General features: G+C 40.9%; 1 protein-coding gene across 1 annotated transcript in view; it reads right to left on the reverse strand.

The window, feature by feature from the left end:
- Positions 1-283: 283 nt before the first annotated feature.
- The window catches only part of st8sia4 (ST8 alpha-N-acetyl-neuraminide alpha-2,8-sialyltransferase 4), a 41,730-nt gene continuing 29,187 nt past the window's right edge, over positions 284-12,826 (reverse strand). The window contains exon 5 of the mRNA XM_084326128.1: positions 284-3,748. Coding sequence (XP_084182254.1) covers positions 3,466-3,748 — 283 coding nt within the window. The 3' untranslated portion in view covers positions 284-3,465. The remainder of the gene's footprint in view (positions 3,749-12,826) is intronic.

The raw sequence follows: 12,826 nt of genomic DNA on the forward strand, positions 1-12,826 counted from the left end.
AGAAGGTATGGGGGAGGGGGTGGTTCTCATTTAAAAAATTGTGATTCAAAATGTTCTAAATCACTGTGCTTTCAGTGCCGTCCATCACAGCTCTCTCCGAAAACAAGGATCCAAGTACAAACGAGGCGAATACCATTGAGCATCCCGTATAGAGTCACATTCATTGTCACTCCCCTCCCGAGTGGCGTGCACACAGCTGGCTCATTCAGAAGTAATTCATCACAGCTGAACATATTAATGAACAGATTTACAAAGTTTATTATTTGACCCGTTCCTATATAAAGCATCGTCCACACAGACATAGAAATCAAGACATTGTACAAAATAAAGTGAAAGCAGAGGCTTGAAAATTCTGCAAAGCAATTTGGTATAAAATTTTACGAAAAAAGATGAAAACCTACCACAGTAAAATGTTCGATAGGTGCGACTCTGCAGGGACTGTGTGTATAAAACACCACAACGTGTAAAAACTACAGAAACAACGAACAGTAAAAATAAAAAAAAAAAAAAAAAAACGGATGTAACAAAAAAAACGAGAAAGGATCCTCATCCCTTATGAAAATAAATTAGGCCTTTACAAATTCAACCAAGTCAAACGTGACCTTGGTCTGTCGATAAATTAAATACTGAAGGCAGCGCTCAACGAGAAATTCAATCAACCTTATACACATACGACAATGATACACCTAATTAAATGCGTGGACATTCATATGTTTTTTTTCAATATCATGTATGTACATTTTCACATTCCATGTCCTAAATGGCACAAAACGTACAAATTACCTTTTCTGGGCTCAGGAAGAGTGCCTAAGACCTGCTGATCGGGCTCAGAGAGAGTGCCTAAGACCTGTTCTGGCTCAGAGAGAGTGACTAAGACTTGCTCAGGGAGAGTGCCTAAGACTTGCTCAGGGAGAGTGCCTAAGACCTGATCTGGCTCAGAGAGAGTGCCTAAGACCTGATCTGGCTCAGAGAGAGTGCCTAAGACCTGATCTGGCTCAGAGAGAGTGACTAAGACCTGATCTGGCTCAGAGAGAGTGACTAAGACCTGATCTGGCTCAGAGAGAGTGCCTAAGACCTGATCTGGCTCAGAGAGAGTGCCTAAGACCTGATCTGGCTCAGAGAGAGTGACTAAGACCTGATCTGGCTCAGAGAGAGTGCCTAAAACCTGATCTGGCTCAGAGAGAGTGACTAAGACCTGATCTGGCTCAGAGAGAGTGCCTAAAACCTGATCTGGCTCAGAGAGAGTGCCTAAGACTTGCTCAGGGAGAGTGCCTAAGACCTGATCTGGCTCAGAGAGAGTGACTAAGACCTGATCTGGCTCAGAGAGAGTGCCTAAAACCTGATCTGGCTCAGAGAGAGTGCCTAAGACCTGTTCTGGCTCAGAGTTTCACGCAGCTGGCACCAGCATGTCGAGACAATAACATTTGTACAAACACAAGACAAAGGGTATTCATTTGCCTTTCTTACGTCGACACTCACAATCGCTAGGTGTCATTTTATCAGGCTAATATTACAGACAAATATTACGACACCTTATTAAGCTAATATTACCTAGTAATATTCTTCTATGGTAGAAATGCGAGAACCAATGCCCAGTGACAGAGTGTTTCAACGTGAAATAAAGACAAATAAATATGAACTTTTCTCCAATCAAAAGCCTGCGGTCTCGGTCCTCTCTACATACTTGGCCAGGTGGGGGGGGGTGAGGAGGCACTAGATTACATGTCAACAGGTTCCAACGTATCACTCACCCTTGCAGTCCTTTACCAGAGGACAATACGGGGCCCGGGGATGCACACATCATCTCAGCTTTTTACACGAGCAAAGCAGTGATGATCCTTCACATCTCTCACATCGAAATGGGCAAAGTACAGCATCAGGCAGTGGGTACAGAGTCCGGTTACACACCAGGTGTACAGTGGGTACTGAGTCCGGTTACACACCAGGTGTACAGTGGGTACTGAGTCCGGTTACACACCAGGTGTACAGTGGGTACAGAGTCCGGTTACAATGGGTACCGAGTCCGGTTAGACACCAGGTGGCGCCAAACCAAGCTATTCAGCAAGGGCTCGTCAAGAAGGCCATCTTTTCAAAACATTCATTAAACATTCATTAATATTTGAATGACATCATATTGGGAAAATAGTATACTGTACATTACATTCAAGGCTATATTCGAGCTAGTAAAATATCAGTGGTATTTTCGATATACAGTATTTAACTAAGTCAACACATTATGTCAGGGGGGGTATTATGAGCATACAGCAGTTCAGATATCTTGAATAATTGATATGCAGAAGGTACTTATTCCTGTAAAACTAAAAGATATGGTCACCCGTAACTTTGTCTCCGAGCAAAACCACACATCTTTAAGGTTTAATTTCAAAAGGCAAAATTTCCATTTTGGAAAATCAAATTGATTACTCAATATTTCAAATATACAAATTATTACATCCTCAGAAATATATATTTTTTTAATTTATTAAATAGCTGTTGACTTCTATTATGTCCTGTAGCAAGTTTCCTTTTTATGCCAGTAATCATTTGTCAAGAGTAGATTGAAACTTATCCCCCCTCAGATGGCAGTTTTTTTTAATGCAAGAATGAAACTATTCATTTGTTTATCTACAGTATATAACTAAAGTCGATATGCGTTTCCTATTTCTTTTATATACCTAGACTTGCAATGGCTACATGAGATGAATTAATCAAAAGAGAACGTCAATGTTCATTCATATACAATAGTAATTTTGTTGTACAAAAGTTTGTTTCAGGGTGGCAAATACAGTTTGACAAGAGTTATTACTTAGAAACATACATTTTAAAAATGTATATGTTCTCCTGACACCTACACAAATAGGAAAATAGTTTAGCCCTGAGGCTTCGAACTGTTAACTCCTAGAAAGAGTTAATTATTTTCAAACACGTTAGTTTGAAAGGTCAAATAGAAGACCATGTTATCTTTGGAATCAAAATTTCAGAGCACGTCATTTTCCAAATGCCCCAAATGTTATTTCTGATGGCACTCCGCAGCCTTCTCTCTCTCTCTCTCGCTTGTGTATTGACCGATGTATAACGCTCTCATCACCTCATTCAAGTGTTGCTCTCGCATATCCACCAAAGTATAATGCTTTTTAATCACCTCATTCAAAATGTTGATTTCCAAGTTTCAAGTTTACAATGCCAAACCCAAAAGGTTCTAGCACAATCCCCCGGGTCTTTCTCAAATACATTCCGTGTATTGTACCTTTAAAAAAAAATTTCATTTCCCCCCCAAAAAAAAGAAAAAAGAAGGCAGGAACACTTCATTAAAATCTTAAGCTAGTTTCCTAAAAAACAACAACATTCGCGTAGCGTCCTCCGTCCTGAGGATCCATCTCCGTCACCCCCCCCCACGCTTAATAACAGCCTCGTTAATCCAGTTATGCCGCAAAGCGTCTTCTCGCGAGAGACGGCGACGTCCCTTCAAGGTGCCGCGCATTTGGACGTCGTCAACTTCAGAGCGCCTTTACTGTGAAGCGTTTTCAGCGTCTTGAACTCCAGCGGCATGCGGTGTGGCCCCGCGTTGGAGAAGTATCTGTATTTCAGCGCGTCGTAATAGTGATACTTGACCGGGTTCCCGCCGGCGTCCCTCGGAAAGGGCCAGAATCCATACAGGTGGATCTCGTCGCAGAAGCGGGTGGCCAGAGTGTACATCAATAATCCAGTGCTGGGCCGTTTGATATTGATCTTGTTTGTCAGCCAGTACCTGGGAAGAGAGAGAGAAGGTTGTTTACACAAAGCCATCGACAACACAAGGCTATATCTCTCAATCCTGCCATCTCTCACAATCAGGGCCGTTTCTAGCTTTTTGGGGGGCCCTATGCGAAATGTTGTTTGGGGGCCCCTATTTTGTGAAACTATGGTGGGGGGGCGGGGGGCGATTCCGCACTACCAAAACGGTTAACCTCATATAATATCGTCTCATATCGATCGCAGGCACCTGAATCGTATCGTATCGTGGCAGACTGTGTGATATCGGATAATATCGTATCGTTGTCCAAAGAATCGATATCGTATCGTATCGTGATGAAACTAGTGATTCCCACTAGCGTTTATTTCAAAACGATTCATAAATAGGCCGAAAAATTACAACGTTCTAGAATATTACAGTACAGCGCGATTATCATGGCATCTCTTCTTTTTTCCGTGAAAACAAGGGCTTTTCAAAATGCTATCAAACGGAAATGAGCCGATAAAAAAACAATCCGCTTCGACAATGTTGACTGGAAATGGGTCATTGATAATGCGACGGGCAGATTAGACACAGCCATAATTTAAAACATAGATTAGGCGATATTAACGTTAACATTGGAGTGGATGTGGGCATTCAAGCACTAAATGAGCGCCCCCTGCTGGGCACTGAATGTGTTAAGAGGAAAAGAGGCTAGATCCGTGAATAAAACGTATATATTGTTTTCTCACAAATTAAAATCAATAGTATTGCTATCTGTCCATTCTCATTGTCAATTGACACCATAAACTGTCCCTTCAAAATGGCTTAAAGAAATAATTTTTTCATCAATACGTTCTCATTTTAGAGCCTCGTGAATAGAAGCATTATATGGGGTTTGGACTAGTATATTTCCTGGAAGGCGAGATACAGGGCGCTAAGCTAATAACATTAAATCGAACAGCGTTTCGGCACTACAGAAGCTGGAGCTAAAATGCAAAATGCATATCGTCGGTATTCATGGTCCACCATGAATGCATGAAGGGGGGGGCGGGGGACGTCGTTTCTGATTATTGATTACCAATAACCGCGTTAGCCTCAGTAGCCACATTCGCTGATCGGCTGGTTGGCTAACAAAGCAAGGCCCGATCAGTGTGTAATTTATGTGAAAAAGATCTTACCGTGGGCCGGTTGGATCCCCAAAAGGATTTCCCAGTTATCAATCGCCATCTGGTAGATCGATATGTCCATTGGCTGATGATATATTCCTTTACTGCAGTGAATTCGGCGTCGCAAAAGGTATTCAAAGCTACAGACTACACATATAGAATCCAGCTAACTGGAAACTCCATTGAAAGTAAAAAAAATAAAAGGCACCGTTCTGCCACAGGGAACACTGCATTATCGAGACAGCGCGCCTAAGAGGATCTGGCCGGTAATGCACTTTTCAGAATTCGAAGAGTGGGGTAAATCTGCAGTGCTGCTCGGTGACATTGAGTAGGTTATTAAAATGGAATAAAAGCCAAAACAACCTTGGCCCTTTAAGCATGGTGCCGAAACACGGACATATCCGTGGTCGGGCGGGAATGTGTTAAACTGATGATTTGTTACATCCCTACAGGATATATATATATATATATATACAGTATACAGTGTATTGAGTAAAAGAATTAAAAATGTATTTTTAAAATAATTCTTTTAAATATTCGTTTTTTTGGTATTTTAGGGGGCCCCCTGGGGGCTTCGGGGGCCTATGCAACCGCATAGTTCGCATAATAGCAAGAAACGGGCCTGCTCACAATTTACCACGCTTCGGCGTTGTCACAAATATTCCCTAATCAACCTAAAACAGCTTGACGTTCAGAGGTGGATAAGTCTAAAGAGAAGACAAAGAGAAGAGAAGACCTCTGTTCTGTGATGTATGACAGGCAGATTAGCTGATTGAAAAAGGTTCCATCCTTCTCAAGGTTTGTATTCTTGCCGCAGTCCTCCTTTTGTGGCTGCGATACTTCAGCGATTCTGAATAAATGTATATTCTTTAAAAAGACAAAATATATATTCCTGTGAGCTCCTCAGCCAGCTGATGAATTAAAGAACATCCAACGGTTTTGAAAAGACGTTGTGCGTCCGTCTCGTTCAGACTATGAATAAGATCCGCTGGTGGAACAGAGAAGAAAAGCAGATCTATTTATCCGGTTTGGTACGACAATGAATGCCTTAAATAAATATCGCAGGTATTTTATTTGCGTTCACGTTCTTTTATTTAACCTTTATTTGACCAGGTAGTCACTTGAGATCAATGATCTCTTTTTCGAGCAAGACCTGGCCAAAATGACAGCAGGATTAAAAATAAATTAAAGAAATAAGAAGACACTTCACAAATGGGGTCAAAGCCACCAGCTCGTGATTTAAATCAAAATCACAGGAGGTGCTAATTGATAAGGCGGGTCACAAGCCAAACATGACACTTTCCCTCTTTCCCGTAATAAGAATTAGAAGGTCTGTGCCCGTTGAGCCGTTATCCCCCTTTCAAACCAAACTATATTTAGCTGCGAGTCAGGGCAGCAGCCGGGAGGAAATTGAAAAGAGCATTGGTGCTTGGCTGCTATGGCAACTCGCAAGGACATCGAATGCAAAAGCAGACGGTCACAGCCCATGCACCCCGGGAGGGTCCTGGCAGGGGGGCCTACCGATCAAACTCCTGACCAATTAACTATTCTGCCCGTCCAAATGGACAAGTGCACATTGGAGATTGGCCAAAAAGGTATGGCCTTCAAAACGACCCCTTACATAAAAAAAAAAAGAAAGACATCAAACTCAAATTCTTGTCCCTGTGCATTTGGTGTAAATGGTGCAGTGGACGGACGTGAGGTCTACATCAGATTACAGCTTCTTTATAAACATCACCTCCTTACTCAGATTACAGCTTCTTTATAAACATCACCTTCTCGCTCAGATTACAGTTTCTTTATAAACATCACCTTCACTCAGATTACAGCTTCTTTATAAACATCACCTTCTCACTCAGATTACAGCTTCTTTATAAACATCACCTTCTCGCTCAGATTACAGCTTCTTTATAAACATCACCTCCTCACTCAGATTACAGCTTCTTTATAAACATCACCTTCTCGCTCAGATTACAGCTTCTTTATAAACATCACCTTCACTCAGATTACAGCTTCTTTATAAACATCACCTTCTCACTCAGATTACAGCTTCTTTATAAACATCACCTTCACTCAGATTACAGCTTCTTTATAAACACCACCTCCTCACTCAGATTACATCTTATTTATAAACATCACCTTCACTCAGATTACAGCTTCTTTATAAACATCACCTTCTCACTCAGATTACAGTTTCTTTATAAACATCACATTCACTCAGATTACAGCTTCTTTATAAACATCACCTTCACTCAGATTACATCTTCTTTATAAACATCACCTTCTCGCTCAGATTACAGCTTCTTTATAAACATCACTTCCTCACTCAGATTACAGCTTCTTTATAAACATCACCTTCTCGCTCAGATTACAGCTTCTTTATAAACATCACTTCCTCACTCAGATTACAGCTTCTTTATAAACATCACCTTCACTCAAATTACAGCTTCTTTATAAACATCACCTTCTCGCTCAGATTACAGCTTCTTTATAAACATCACCTTCACTCAAATTACAGCTTCTTTATAAACATCACCTTCTCGCTCAGATTACAGCTTCTTTATAAACATCACCTTCTCACTCAGATTACAGCTTCTTTATAAACATCACCTTCACTCAAATTACAGCTTCTTTATAAACATCACCTTCTCGCTCAGATTACAGCTTCTTTATAAACATCACCTCCTCACTCAAATTACAGCTTCTTTATAAACATCACCTTCTCGCTCAGATTACAGCTTCTTTATAAACATCACCTTCACTCAGATTACAGTTTCTTTATAAACATCACCTCCTCACTCAGATTACAGTTTCTTTATAAACATCACCTCCTCACTCAGATTACAGCTTCTTTATAAACATCACCTCCTCACTCAGATTACAGCTTCTTTATAAACATCACCTTCACTCAGATTACAGCTTCTTTATAAACATCACCTTCACTCAGATTACAGCTTCTTTATAAACATCACCTTCTCGCTCAGATTACAGCTTCTTTATAAACATCACCTCCTCACTCAGATTACAGCTTCTTTATAAACATCACCTCCTCACTCAGATTACAGCTTCTTTATAAACATCACCTTCACTCAGATTACAGCTTCTTTATAAACATCACCTTCACTCAGATTACAGCTTCTTTATAAACATCACCTTCTCGCTCAGATTACAGCTTCTTTATAAACATCACCTTCTCGCTCAGATTACAGCTTCTTTATAAACATCACCTTCTCACTCAGATTACAGCTTCTTTATAAACATCACCTTCTCACTCAGATTACAGCTTCTTTATAAACATCACCTTCTTGCTCAGATTACAGCTTCTTTATAAACATCACCTCCTCGCTCAGATTACAGCTTCTTTATAAACATCACCTTCTTGCTCAGATTACAGCTTCTTTATAAACATCACCTTCACTCAGATTACAGCTTCTTTATAAACATCACCTTCACTCAGATTACAGCTTCTTTATAAACATCACCTTCTCGCTCAGATTACAGCTTCTTTATAAACATCACCTCCTCACTCAGATTACAGCTTCTTTATAAACATCACCTCCTCACTCAGATTACAGCTTCTTTATAAACATCACCTTCACTCAGATTACAGCTTCTTTATAAACATCACCTTCACTCAGATTACAGCTTCTTTATAAACATCACCTTCTCGCTCAGATTACAGCTTCTTTATAAACATCACCTTCTCGCTCAGATTACAGCTTCTTTATAAACATCACCTTCTCACTCAGATTACAGCTTCTTTATAAACATCACCTTCTCACTCAGATTACAGCTTCTTTATAAACATCACCTTCTTGCTCAGATTACAGCTTCTTTATAAACATCACCTCCTCGCTCAGATTACAGCTTCTTTATAAACATCACCTTCTTGCTCAGATTACAGCTTCTTTATAAACATCACCTCCTCACTCAGATTACAGCTTCTTTATAAACATCACCTTCTCACTCAGATTACAGCTTCTTTATAAACATCACCTTCTTGCTCAGATTACAGCTTCTTTATAAACATCACCTCCTCACTCAGATTACAGCTTCTTTATAAACATCACCTTCTCACTCAGATTACAGCTTCTTTATAAACATCACCTTCTCACTCAGATTACAGCTTCTTTATAAACATCACCTTCTTGCTCAGATTACAGCTTCTTTATAAACATCACCTCCTCGCTCAGATTACAGCTTCTTTATAAACATCACCTTCTTGCTCAGATTACAGCTTCTTTATAAACATCACCTCCTCACTCAGATTACAGCTTCTTTATAAACATCACCTTCTCACTCAGATTACAGCTTCTTTATAAACATCACCTTCTTGCTCAGATTACAGCTTCTTTATAAACATCACCTCCTCACTCAGATTACAGCTTCTTTATAAACATCACCTTCTCACTCAGATTACAGCTTCTTTATAAACATCACCTTCACTCAGATTACAGCTTCTTTATAAACATCACCTCCTCACTCAGATTACAGCTTCTTTATAAACATCACCTCCTCACTCAGATTACAGCTTCTTTATAAACATCACCTTCACTCGGATTACAGTTTCTTTATAAACATCACCTCCTCACTCAGATTACAGCTTCTTTATAAACATCACCTCCTCACTCAGATTACAGCTTCTTTATAAACATCACCTCCTCACTCAGATTACAGCTTCTTTATAAACATCACCTCCTCACTCAGATTACAGCTTCTTTATAAACATCACCTCCTCACTCAGATTACAGCTTCTTTATAAACAGGCCTTTAACCTAGAACTGGGGAGCTTGGACTGGTCAGATGAGCTCAGTGGTACACAGGTTGAAGAAACATGGCTTGGATTCAAAACCAAATTCACAGCAATACTCAACAACATGGCACCGATAAGAACCACCAGGGTTAAAAATCGCGCTGAGGCATGGATGCACACTGAAATACTGGCCGCTATGAAAACCAGAGACAAAAAATGCTCTGAACTTCAGAAAAGTCAGACAAAGCTTTCCAAAAGCTCAAACAGTGAACTCCAAGCCCACGTGGTTGAACTAAAAATCCAAAGAAACAGACTAAGAAATGACGTAAACACCATGATCAGAACAGCAAAAAGAAATTTCATCAACGACAAAACTGAGGAAAACAAAAACAAACCCTGCGAACTTTGGAAATTACTCAATAATCAACTAGGCTGCAGTAAAAAACTTAAAACCAGATTCTCAAACATAAACATAAAGACGGACAACACGCTCATCACAGACAAGCTGGATGTAGCCAATTACTTAAACATCTTCTTCACAAACATAGCCACAACACTGGTAAACAAACTACCCTCCCACTCAGGGCATTATGGGGTAGAACACATAGTAGCATACTACAAAAACCTAGGGGTCCACAAAGACGACTTCAAACTTGAAATGGTAACAACCGATGAGGTACTCAAAAAATTGAGCGCCCTCCAACCTAACAAGGCCACTGGCCATGACAACATCCCCTCCAAATTCCTCAGAGACGCAGCAGCCGCCATCACCCCAGTCATCACACACATAATAAACCTCTCTATAAGACAGGGGCACGTCCCCAAGGACTTCAAAATTGCGAGAGTGACCCCTCTACACAAAAAGGGCAGCAAATTAGACCCAGGCAACTACCGCCCTGTTTCTATTCTTACCTCCATCTCGAAAGTCATGGAGAAAATAGTCTACGAACAGGTCGAAAAGTACCTGGCGGAAAAAAACCTAATCTACGAATTCCAATCTGGCTTCAGAACGTCCCACTCCACTGACACATGCCTCCTCTATTTGAACGACCACATCAAACAAGAGGTGGACGCTGGCAAATACTGCGGCATGGTCATGCTGGACCTACAAAAGGCCTTCGACACTGTCAATCACTCCATTCTAATGGACAAGCTAAAAGCAATTGGTTTTGATAGCCTATCAGTGAGCTGGATGCAATCCTACCTGGAGGGGAGAGAACAGATGGTAGAGGTAAACGGTACTCTATCCCCCCCCCTCACAGTGAGCTGTGGTGTTCCACAAGGAAGCATACTAGGACCGCTACTCTTCCTAATTTATGCAAATGACATGTCGTCAGCCTGTGACTGCAACTTGTTCCTGTTTGCGGACGACTCAGCCCTGCTGGTCTCTGACAAGAACAAATTGCAGGTTGAAAAAACCCTCAGCACGGAACTAGGCAAAATCTGCATATGGCTCGCTGATAACAAACTATCATTACACATGGGCAAAACAGAGTCCATTCTCTTCGGTTCAAATAACAAACTCAGCAAGACCGACGGCTTCTCAGTTACAGTGGGTGACAATATTGTCACAAGGAAAGACGAAATTACCTACCTGGGTTCCATCCTAGAGGCAAATCTTTCCTGTGACAAAATGGCATCCAATGTAATAAAAAAAGTCAACCAACAAACTAGATTCTTGTACCGGATCTCCTCTCTGGTAAACAAGAATACCCTGAAGACTCTGGCAGGAGCACTCATTCAAGGGTACTATGACTATGCGTGCACCTCATGGTACCAAAGCACCTCAAAGGCGCTTAAAACAAAATTACAAACATCACAAAACAAACTGGTCAGACTACTACTTGACCTGAACCCCAGAACCCACCTCACCCCTGCCCACTTTGCCAACCTAGGATGGCTTAGAGTAGACGACAGAGTACAGCAACTTGCAATGGGCCTGGTCTACAAGATACACTATACGACCGGGGTGCCCATGTACATGTCAAAATACTTCCCAAAGGTCAGTGAATACCACAACCACTACACCAGAGGAAGCTCAACAAATCATGTTAAACCCAGATTCGGCTCAAACAAGGGACTAAACACGTTTCGCAATTATGCCACAACAATGTGGAACGCCCTACCCAAAGCTGTAAAGGAATGTGAATCCCTGCCCACATTCAAAACCGCCCTTAAAGAGCACCTACGGGAGGCTGCAATTCGAAACTGGCCACCGTAAATGCCCAAAACCCCCACCACCTCCTAATAGACAGTCTCCTCCCCACCGCATGGATATATTCCCTCCCCGCCGTATGTATATTTCCCTCCCACCCACCCACCCCCTCCTAATGTACAGTCCCCTCCCCATCATATGTATATACTCTGTCAGGATCTAGGGGTAACAGTACTGTATATTTGAATACCGCCTATGTCACAAATGTATCAGTACTAAATACCTATATGTCCCTATGCCATAAATGTCATGTATGTTGTGTATGTCATAAATGTCTATATGAATTGAAAATGGGGGACCCTGATGGAAACAAGACAAACGTCTTTCTCAGGTCTGCATCCCCTTAACAATTGTATGTATTGAGCCGTACTGTATTGTACCCATTCTGCAATCTGTTAAATAAAGTTTTCATTCATTCATTCATTCATTCATTCATTCATTCATTCATTCATTCATTCACAGCTTCTTTATAAACATCACCTTCACTCAGATTACAGCTTCTTTATAAACATCACCTTCTCGCTCAGATTACAGCTTCTTTATAAACATCACCTCCTCACTCAGATTACAGCTTCTTTATAAACATCACCTCCTCACTCAGATTACAGCTTCTTTATAAACATCACCTTCACTCAGATTACAGCTTCTTTATAAACATCACCTTCACTCAGATTACAGCTTCTTTATAAACATCACCTTCACTCAGGGCACAGCTTCTTTATAAACATCACCTTCACTCAGGGCACAGCTTCTTTATAAACATCACCTTCTCGCTCAGATTACAGCTTCTTTATAAACATCACCTCCTCACTCAGATTACAGCTTCTTTATAAACATCACCTCCTCACTCAGATTACAGCTTCTTTATAAACATCACCTTCACTCAGATTACAGCTTCTTTATAAACATCACCTTCACTCAGATTACAGCTTCTTTATAAACATCACCTTCACTCAGGGCACAGTCTGGTGGTGGGA

The sequence above is a fragment of the Notolepis coatsorum genome (genome assembly GCF_963971535.1).
Source record: "Notolepis coatsorum genome assembly, chromosome: 12".
Taxonomy (NCBI): domain Eukaryota; kingdom Metazoa; phylum Chordata; class Actinopteri; order Aulopiformes; family Paralepididae; genus Notolepis; species Notolepis coatsorum.